Source organism: Megalops cyprinoides, chromosome 5, assembly GCF_013368585.1.
Source record: "Megalops cyprinoides isolate fMegCyp1 chromosome 5, fMegCyp1.pri, whole genome shotgun sequence".
NCBI classification, from domain to species: domain Eukaryota; kingdom Metazoa; phylum Chordata; class Actinopteri; order Elopiformes; family Megalopidae; genus Megalops; species Megalops cyprinoides.
This window is the reverse complement of record NC_050587.1, coordinates 25,173,778-25,184,397: the sequence shown is the minus strand read 5'-3', so window position 1 is coordinate 25,184,397 and position 10,620 is coordinate 25,173,778. Positions and strand designations below refer to the sequence as shown.

General features: G+C 39.6%; 1 protein-coding gene across 2 annotated transcripts; it reads left to right on the top strand.

The window, feature by feature from the left end:
- Nucleotides 1-7,268: 7,268 nt before the first annotated feature.
- On the top strand, nt 7,269-10,560 carry LOC118778290 (small nuclear ribonucleoprotein Sm D3). 2 transcript variants are annotated; one of them, XM_036529762.1, is made up of 4 exons: nt 7,269-7,340; nt 8,052-8,190; nt 8,587-8,779; nt 10,076-10,560. In XM_036529762.1, exons 2-4 carry the CDS (start codon nt 8,065-8,067, stop codon nt 10,138-10,140), a joined length of 384 nt encoding a protein of 127 aa, XP_036385655.1. In that variant the 5' UTR covers nt 7,269-7,340; nt 8,052-8,064; the 3' UTR covers nt 10,141-10,560. The 2 variants fall into 2 exon arrangements, with proteins under 2 accessions (XP_036385655.1, XP_036385656.1); XM_036529763.1 differs by having other exon boundaries at nt 7,308-7,381.
- Nucleotides 10,561-10,620: the final 60 nt, after the last annotated feature.

Below are 10,620 nucleotides of genomic sequence, written 5' to 3'. Positions count from 1 at the left end.
TAAATAGGCTTCACAAAATGTAAATGTTGATGTATGTTTCTTTCAACAGAAACAAATTCATTCCAGTAACATCTGCACAATTTTACATCATGGCAGCAATTTCATCTTTGATACCAATTTAAAAAGTGTATTTTCATTGTGACTCACATTACACTTTGAGAAGACTGCTCTCAAGCTCCAAGTGTGTCCTAAAATAATGTTTCATAATGAAGCTGAAACAATTTATTCCAGCCTTGTAAGCCTCTGTAGAAGATGTACCAAGGGAAGTAGCAGCCATGCCTTTTGTCAAAAAGAAATGCCTGTCCCAACGTACACTGCTTTGAGAGAAACCGTTACACAGTCCAACATCCATGGGGCAAATTTTACGTCAGAGTAAAAAATACAGTCACTGTTCTTGTGGTCAGAGTGTGATTAGATTTATCACTCCTGTGGTGGATCCTGAGGCAAAGACATACACTCTGTAACATTTCAGCATATTTGCCTTGCCTGCTGAAACCCATATGTACACTGTGATCATCATTTGTTCTGAAAAATAAATAAATTCCTCTTGACTGGGACCTCTCTGAACTGAACTAAGATAGCTTGTAAGTAGGAATTCTTACAGCAATATTGTCAAATGCTAATTGCTAATTGATGCCAATCGATCACTGAGCTAACCACTCTTGGAATCAAAGGGTCAGTCATGTGATGACACATTGTTTTGCTGCTCCTCCATCTCTCGCAACTTAGTCTATGGAGTCATGACTGTTTGGGCACAAAATCCAAAACAACCCCCAGGAGGAGACACAGAAGAGGAAGTGACTGCAGAGATTATTCTGCTGTTTGGGGTCACTGGGTGAGAGTACACACCACACTGAAATGATTCATCACTACATCAAAAAATAAATAAAAATGGAACAAAAACTTTGTCTTGAGAGCAATTTCTTTGTGTGCATGAATGCATGCATGTGTGGGTGTATAGGGGAGGGCTGACACTTTGGAACAGTAGCATAATCATGATGAGCATATTTGATCTCATCCTTAGATCAATTTGAAAACCCTGCTGTCATCAACTACTTAATGGAACAAGTACCTCCAGCCAACTAGTGGAAACTCAACAGATTACCAGCCAGGACAAATCAGCATTCAAAAACGGACACATTTCATGTATCCACACTGTCTTGAGAGGTACTCCCTTAGTAGAGTAGAGTCAAGAGGGCTGTTTTTTGGCTTGTGGTATCACATTTTCGCAATAGCCCATGATGAATTATTTTCTGATAGCAGACAAAGACACATTTATCCCTGGTTTTCACACATCCTTAAATCTTTTGGCAAGCACTGAGCTTTGTGAATCTGTTCAAATATGTTTATTTTTGCATCATGCTGTATAAAGCAGGGGTTTCACTTGGGGGTTTCAGTTAGACCCATCAGCTCCCCTTCCTTACCATCATCCAAATGTTTCCAAAAGCTGAAGACCACCAACTGCCACCATCCTTAGCAGACTCTCATATTCCTACATGCTCCTGAGCTCAGCCATGTGCACACTGCTGTACCAGGACACAGTAATGAGCAGACTTTAAGGGCTTAATCTCTTGAGTACTATACTATTTATTAATCTCTTTAGAGGAGGCTCCTGGGAGACTTTTTTTTTTTTAAATATTAAAAGACCGATTCTCAGTCCTGGTCCTGAGGACTGAGCACACCTGATGAGAGCATGTTAATCACACTAATTTCAATCAGGTATGTCTGGGGCAAGGATAGATAGAAGATATGCAGGACAGGGGGGGGGGGGGGGGGGGGGGGGCTCCAGGAGTAGGGCTGAAAAACACTGTATTAAAAGGATCAGTACAGTCAACCATGAAATCTATTTCCAGCTGAAACCCATCAATGAAACCAGGGTGTACTGCAAAAATTAGTTCAAAATTTTACACTGATCTATGTGTGTGTGTGTATTTGCTGTTATTATTACTGTCACTATTTTATTATCCCAGCCATTACAATAATATATCATGAAAATATTGACTTACTCAACTATGACAGCATTATGTACATTGGAAGTGAAGAAGATGATATTAACAGAGAGGGTAGAATCCAAACAGGTGCTTTTTTACTTAACAATGTTGTGCTTTTGTCCATTTTTGGGGTCTTTCCATGCTTTTGTAAGATTTGTAGCACTCATGAAATGTGTGCAAATAAAAACTCACCCTGCCCTGCCATTTCACATCCATCAAGAACTCTTGTGCAACATTTTAAGCTGTGAATGAGGGGGAACTGTGTTCCCATATGGACTGCATACTCACAGGGGAATGGAGGGAGGCGACACATGAGGAAGAACAAATTCAATATGACATCACAGGAATGTAAAAAAACATTCCAAATTACACACCCTGCCAAATTTCAGCTTCTCTTGGTGCGGCATAACTGCTAAAATAGTAACAAAAAGTACTTTATTTTCTTTATTTTGCTCCACTAAACAGGCCTTTAGCCATTTCTCGGCAGGAAACTTCACAGTCCAGCCGGCTGTGCAACATTCAAAAATAAAGGCTGTTGTGCACAGACATATTTATCACTATTTCTTTTAATGAAAAATGTCTTAAATGATCCATTTTATTACAAGGCGACCGAACACTGGGCTTTGACGGATTTGGTTGGATTTTTTCCGCGGAGTAAATCAGAGGCCTGCAATGTCAGCAGAAGGGCAGAGGAGACTCAATGGATCAGGGGTCGGTGGCAGGTTTATTTTCTGAGAGCCGATGTTTCCAGAGCTTTATTTAAAGCCGATGTTTCCAGAGTAAAGACACAAAGCCAGGAGCTTTGTGGCAAAGGACACCAGATCTCACCTGACCTTGTCAAGACTTATTAAATATCTTCACAACAGTGTCATTTTGCATTACATTCCACAATATGTACATAGAATGGATGTGTACATGTGTCAGTAATGGATGCATTCTCTCACATTTTCACATGCATGAAAACATTCCTAAAACGCAGACCTCAAAACTTTGACAAGCATATTCTTTAGCTCATGTTTCCCAGTGATGCTTCTCAGAGACAATCCAGAAAAGCTGGATCCAACCCAAGACAGTTTCGTATGACAGCTTCTTCATATTTGTACCATCCTCTGCCTTGCATCAATACTGCATAGTTATCACATCATTATTTCAGAATGAGACCACGTGCTGTTAACCTCCCTGTCAACTTTAATCCATGACCTTTTTTTTGGTGGGGGGGATGGGGGGGGGGGTCAGTCCATCCCATTATCATACTCAGTCTGTCCCACCCCTCCACAAGAAGGAGAAGGCAACTTCTAACTAACTGGCAACTTCTAAACTGAAGATGTCCAGTTTAACTCAACTTTTCCCTGCGTTCCAAACAATGCATCCCCTTGCTTTAGGCCACACACTGACTCAAAATGAACCACACTTACAAGGGACGTCCATACAAGGGTTTTACCTAATACAAGGGTATGGTTTAGCACATTGTGTTTATACATAATGTTGTTGTTGAAAGATGCAAATAAACAATAAATTGCAAGTGTGAATATGCTACAGTGGTTTTAATTAGTGTGAGATATAAAAAATTCAACCTCTTCTGTCTCTGCAACCCATTTAACAATGCTTATTTTCTAATTGTCCAAGCTGTAATAATTTGACCCTCCTTATATTGAAATGAATGATGTCAACCAGTGTGATGAGACTTAAATGTAAATTGCATGAAATGTTGGTTCAACTTTGAATAAAAACAGATCAGTTAGGTTGATAGTATCTCATTCCATGGACCCACATTTCTTTACCAACTTTTTTATTCATGACTGAAAAAAAACATGTGGAAATGTGGAATGTCACTGTGCATGACACTGAAACTCTTGTTCCAACATTTGAAGTCCATGTGTGAAATGACAGGTCCTCCAGCATTGCCATATATCAGTATTTTTACAGGTTGGGCATGGGCATGGCATTTCCCTCTGGTCATGTGCAGATCAGCAGATTACTTTAGCTGCACAGAGGTTTCTGTTATTATTGATGTATTCATTTATCAGACATCCTTGTCCAGGAGGCCCCCTGTATGTAGCTAACCATTTTTGCTGTGATTTCTACATCTAGATGGTTTAACCAGGCAGCTCTGGGGTGTGTATTTTGCTCACAGAGACCAAACAATTAACAAATTTTCTGATCAGAACTTTCTGCATGATTAGGTAACACCAAGTGCTAACTCAGAAGTCCCCAGCCAAAATGTGCAAAGTGATACCTACAATTAGTGCTTTGTTTTCTATTTCCAAAAATGATGAATAACCTCATATCTCTCCTTTGTCCATGTTATGCAATATTTTAATCCTCTCATATGGACACTGCCCTATGACAAAGGGGCTCAGTGCATTTCCAAACACACTATGGATTATATCAAAGCTATTGCATTATATGTCAGAATTTCTAGACTCCATTGCCATGTGATTATTACATCATCAATCGGAACCTTTTGTCCTGTTCAGTCATACGGTACACGGCACGTAATCTAAAGACAGTGAGGATGTCTATTCACAGAGAAGGTACCTTGTCTCCCTGGTATGAAAGACCTTCCCTGTTCGCAGTTATGAAATATCATCTCACCATAACTCACAGCTATTGTCTCTTCAGCACATGGCCAGTGGCAGAAATAAATGTGCTCCATCTGATTACTGCCCACATCTGTCACTGTGACAACCACAAGCCAAAAGGAAGATGGGCTAGTGACACGCGCCTCTCACATGTAATAAATCTATCAGTGCTAAAATGACAAACAATCCGCTCCTCAGTTCTACTTTAATCACTTTTTTTTTGTCCAGCACTGTGACTGTTTGCACTCAGCTTGATATTATAGTGGCAATGCTGCAGTATAGTGCTGCAAGTCTGCTTTGCACACCATCAGGAGGTGAGAATAGTCAAACATCGATTGATGGTCATGCAATGTTTCATTTTAAATGTGTGCGCCAAACGTATCACATCAAAATTATGAGCCAAAATCCTTTATTTCCAATTCTCTCTCTCTCACATTCTCTCTATCCTTCCCCTTTTCTCTCCCATACATACACATACACATATATTTAATACTTAATTAACTGAGTAAGTGGATTGCACTCCTCACAACAGCTTAAATCCTATTTTCCTCTGAAAGCTCCCTCACGTCTGCGGCAAGCGTGTGCACAGTAAATATCAGAGACCGCATACCCTGACATCTTTACGGCTGTGGGAAGTTCAGCCTCACTATAAATCTCAACCTAGTTTAGGCAATGATGTGCAAATCAATACAAACATGGGGGAGAGACTGGGGAGAGGCACTATCATGGTGACAAGCAGAGCAACTGGGAGGAGGACAGCCATGATGATTGATGACATAGGCGTTCTGTTTCTGGCAGTTTTCTTCACTCATCCACCTATCTCAGATTGATTTACTAGGTCTGCATCCTGCAGCATTCTCTTGCCCTTGTTGAAAATAAAAAGGTAGGTGTCAAAATATTGTAAAGAAAGAAACTTAAAATATAACTTAAAATGCATAAAATAAGAACTGAATTGACATCAGAATGCTGAGTGTTCATGTGTCATTATGTATCCATCACAAGGGCCTTGAAATAAAGACTAGACAAATGTGTTGTGCTAAGAAAGCATTTGTTAAGAAAGATGAAAAAGGATAAAATATGCTTCCTTATGCATTATACTAGTAAACACAAAGTGTACAAGATGTTTGCACAGCAGTGCATAAATATCCATTATTGCAATGCCATGCACAGCATGTGTGGTCTCTTTTATAATGTACTTCATTTTAATATTGGTTCTACAAAATGAACAATTACACATATAATTGTGGCAATAACATATATGCTATTATGGGTTTTCTCTATTACATAGCATATTTAGACAGATACAACATGCTCCTTGTATTTGAATCAGCAGCAATGTCCCATCTGGGCATCAAACTGGCAGCCCTGTTGGTTACCAGACCTGCTCTTTACCACTATACCACATTAGCATGCATAGAATCTGCACTCAAACCCCAAGCTCAAGTACTGAAGAACAGCTGTGTATTTAATTAATAGAATATGATTTTTAAATGTAATTCTAATTACTTCTCACTATAAAGAATCAAGTATTTAATAAATTAGTGGTTGTTAAACAATTTTTTTTCTTTGTCTTTTAAGGCCTTGGTACAATTTTAAAAGATTTACTTTTAATGAGCAGATGTATTGTAGAGCTGAATACATTCAAGAACTCTCATTAATTTCATTTCAAACGGAATTTTGCCAGATTAGCCATGATTTATTGTCTTCTGTTATTTTTTTTTTTCCATACTTTTTATTATTGGTGAATAATTTATCGGAGTCATTCTACATATTTCAAACAGTACCATGGGTGAAAAATGGAGCGGTTCTTTGTATTTTCACTTGGTAATTTTACTTTTTATCTAAAACTGCACGGAGAGACACAATTTACTGTGGGTGCTCCAGGCGGCATGGTCTCTGTGAATCTCCAGACTGCATTACTGTTTAACACTGCCCTCTACTGGAACAATTTCCCTATGCACGACCGTCGCTGCCGCGTACCAATACACATGTCGAGCTCAGCGCGAGGAAATCTGCTTTTTTGTTTCAGCTCGTTGCCTTGGCCCAGGTGGCTCCAACCAACTGTCTATATACGTTTACTTCCGTTTATATCGCAAAATATACTGTTAAATACTAAAATGTGTGTTGTGGCACGTATATATAAGTATATAAGTATAACCTAAATTGGTGGTTTATCTTTTGGAACAAACTGACATGATTAAAAATCTGATATAAATAAAGTATTTCGTTAATTTTTATTTAACTGACTTGTATGTGGCGTTCAATAAATTTAATTAACATGTTAGAGATCTTTAAGAACGAAAGACTAAAGCTTACATTAAGACAATGGACTATTCGTGTTTCTGTCATATGTTCCTTTCCACTTTCCACTTTACTGCTTTGGTGTGAGTAATTAACCATAATTAACATTGTATGCATCTATTACAGCTTCTAATTCTGAAATCCTAATTCGACAGTCTACTAGCAGTCTACCTGAGTTTAAAGTTAGTCTTTGGTTGTCATGAGTGGACCGTGGATGTTATGTTTATTCTGTAATGCATTTAAGAATGAATACGACTGCAAAAGTACTTCGAAGGTGCTAGGTTCTAAGCAGTTAGAGTTGTTCTATTCTTCAAGAACTACAATTCCAATGTACATCCACGAGCTTGAAAAGCGGAAGTAGTTCCCTTCAGTAATAGCTTCCTGGTACACAAAGTGCATTGTGGGTGGCGGAAAACGTACGAAGTACTCAAAAGTTAGCACACGTTCCAAGACAAACGCCGGCACGGTAGGAAGCAATTAACAAAACCCACTATTACTGATATAAAGGTAGCTAAGCTTATATATTTATGAAAGACAGCAGCTTGCGATCGTGGTTTATTAGCTTCTGTGTTTATTAGCTTGCTACTCTCTGTGAGTGTGAATAGCTAAGCAGTGACCAGTTTCAATGAGATAGACTAGTTATGTGTGGACGGTGATGGTTTAAAATAAATAGTAACATGCATTTGTAGCTGTAGCGATGTGACGAAATAGTAGTTCACAGCTATTTGTTTGGTTTAACTTGTATATAGACTTGATTTTCGTGTGTGGTAGCAAACTAACCTGTTAGCTAGCTAGTGGTCTTGTTTGTACTGACGGAGCTAATATGGCTGTGACGTTGCCAGCCCGCAGCTGTGCTGGCTTCACCAAACCAAACTAACCAAACTTTGTTCCAGTTTTTACTTGTGAAGCGGCTGGTTAGCTGACTGGGTTAGCTTGTTGTAAGGTAGCCACCAGCTGCCGGTTAGCTGGTCTAGCTTATTATAGAGGTTAATTGTATTATGTTGAACAATGTAGTTAAAGCCAAACTGTTGGACTAAGTAGCCATTTATCTAGCTGCTGTACAGCAGGTAGCCAGATGTCAAGCTTAACATTCTGTGATCTTAATCAGCTGCGTGTCTATTCAGGTAATCTGTTATGTTGATCCGAGTAATGTAGCTAGCTAATGTTTTTGCTTCAGGAATCCAGTGAAGATGTCTATCGGAGTACCAATCAAAGTCTTGCACGAAGCGGAGGGACACATTGTCACCTGCGAAACGAACACCGGTGAAGTGTACCGTGGGAAGCTCATAGAGGCGGAGGACAACATGAACTGCCAGGTAAGTTCCGACTTAACCCCAAATTGCCTCATTAAATATCAAGTTGTATAAATGGATAGCATTTTGTAATGGATAACACATTGTAACGCTCTGGGTAAGAGCGTCTGCTAAATGCCACTAATGTAATGCAATAATGAATGCCAGTAATTATGTGTGATCATTGTGTATGAGAATTTTATTAAATAAGGTTAATCTCATTAGCAGTCGTTTCTCTTATCTAATTTTTGCGTTTAAATTTGGTAATGCTCCAATTAACGAGCATTAATTATCGTATTACATTAATTGTAATACGAATTACAATTAATGACTTGACTATACGGGCTATTACACATAGGATTTTCAGTTTTTACTGTATGCATGTATCTGAAGTAACACTCTTTTTAACTGTCCTGCTAGATGTCGAACATCACGGTGACATACCGCGATGGTCGAGTGGCACAGCTGGAGCAGGTGTACATCCGGGGCAGTAAGATCCGCTTCCTGATTCTGCCCGACATGCTGAAGAATGCACCTATGCTGAAGAGCATGAAGAACAAGAACCAGGGCTCTGGGGCAGGAAGGGGCAAGGCAGCCATCCTGAAAGCCCAAGGTGTGTGCGCCTATTCCCAGTTATTCATTTCCTAGTTATGTTTTCAAGAACAAAACACAAGTGGGGGGGGGGGGCTTAAATTGACCAGGAATTAAGTCACGCACAGCTGATTCATCACAACCAGTTGTTTTTAAGAAAGTGTTTATCCAACCCGCCCAGATAGCTTTAACTCGGTACCGTGTGCTGCTTCAGTGATGGGCAACACCTTGGTGATTGGCAGGGACGGATTGCTCATACAGTGAAATCTGTGCTAGTTAGCAGTTTGAGTCAGGGTGGGATCCAGGGGAATTCTCTAGAAAATGGTCCAACTTGAGATTAAAATTAAGTTTAAGCTTTCAGGGGAAAGGCTTAAGTGCTAGAAAGTGAACTTCAGGGAAGGTTTTCTGTTGGAAGTATCATGCACCCAGCAAGAAGAATGCACTGGATACATAAACAGTATGTACAGACACCAGTAACTGTCCCGGGGTTTTTTGGTTGGGAATAAGCTCTTTTTAATGACCTCAGCTCCTCAAATTGGTTGACTTGTCTAGCTGTATTATGTGAATTGTTATTGCAAAATTATAAAATGCATTGTTGAGAAGCCATTCATTTCTACCAGGAGTGATTCACCAGCAGGAACAGAGTTCAGTCCTTACCTTTCAAAGTAAAGGTGAAACTAAAAAGTGAAAGAATTGAATTCTGTCCTGAATTGTGCTCTGGGGACCCCTACTGCATTGTGCGCCTAACTGGCCACAGGGGGGCGCCTGGCTTCAGTTCCCATTGATCTACAGGCACATGACAGACTGACCTTTTATCATTTCAGTGTTAATGAATGTGGGTGAAAGGCCTCCTGCATGCTGACACTGCAGATTACTTCTTCTTTATGTAGTTTACACACAGCTACTCAACATACTTCCCAACTCCTTGTCCAAAATGTTTGTGTGCCAATCAATGCTGCGTGAAGTGAGAGTAACTTTGACTAAAAGGCTGCAGGGAATGTTCCATTTCCTTTTATGTGTTGTCTCCAAAGCCATATGACTGTGGATGCTTCAGTTTCGTTTGCAGTCATTTCAGTGTAATGCAGTACATAGCACTTACATATGTTCATTCATAAGAGAAGCACAAATGCATTTGAGGTCCTCGTTTAGGTCAGGGCTTTGGAATTTGCTGTAAATTTGTGAGGAAATACAGGTATGAATACCATACATGAGCATAGTATGCATGTAATGCAACGAAGTTGACTTTCAGTGTTTCATCACAGATGAAGATGTAGCTACATGTGTTACAGTTTCTAACCCTGTCCCCCCTCCCCCACAGTGGCAGCAAGAGGACGGGGTCGTGGTGGAATTGGCAGAGGAAATATCTTCCAGAAACGGCGATAGTCATCTTCATCATCAGTTGCTCATCTTTTGCTTTTGTTTTGTACAGTTTTCTTTCTAAACTTATTTTCATAAGAAGAAGAGTGTGGTTAGAGTACAGGTCACAGGTCTTGGTGTAACTTGACTAAACAGCCATTTTTTTTTGTTTGCTTTTATAATGGATATTTGTGCTTGTGTCTCATTTGAAATAAACTTTTTTCCCCCCTCTCCCATCTGGCATTCCTGCTTAGTTTCCTCTGGAAGCATTTTATTGCCACAGCCCTGAAGATCACAACAGGAGAAACGGGTCACTTCCTGCTAGCTGTAGTATGGCCAAATGCCCAGAATGGATTTCTGTACTCTTGTTTCACTTATACTGAAAAGTACATTTTCAGTGCTAAAGCTGTACTAATGATGCTGGTTAATGAGGAAAAAGACACCAAACCGTCATTCCATTGAATCCATTAAAAACAAAGGATGGATTTCACACTGCCTAAAGTGTAT

Coding starts and splice junctions, on each gene's coding strand:
- LOC118778290 (XM_036529762.1), top strand. CDS start 8,065: ATGTCTATCGGAGTACCAATCAAAGTCTTGCACGAAGCGGAGGGACAC. Junction 8,191..8,586: donor AGGACAACATGAACTGCCAG/GTAAGTTCCGAC, acceptor CTGTCCTGCTAG/ATGTCGAACATCACGGTGAC. Junction 8,780..10,075: donor AGCCATCCTGAAAGCCCAAG/GTGTGTGCGCCT, acceptor CCTCCCCCACAG/TGGCAGCAAGAGGACGGGGT.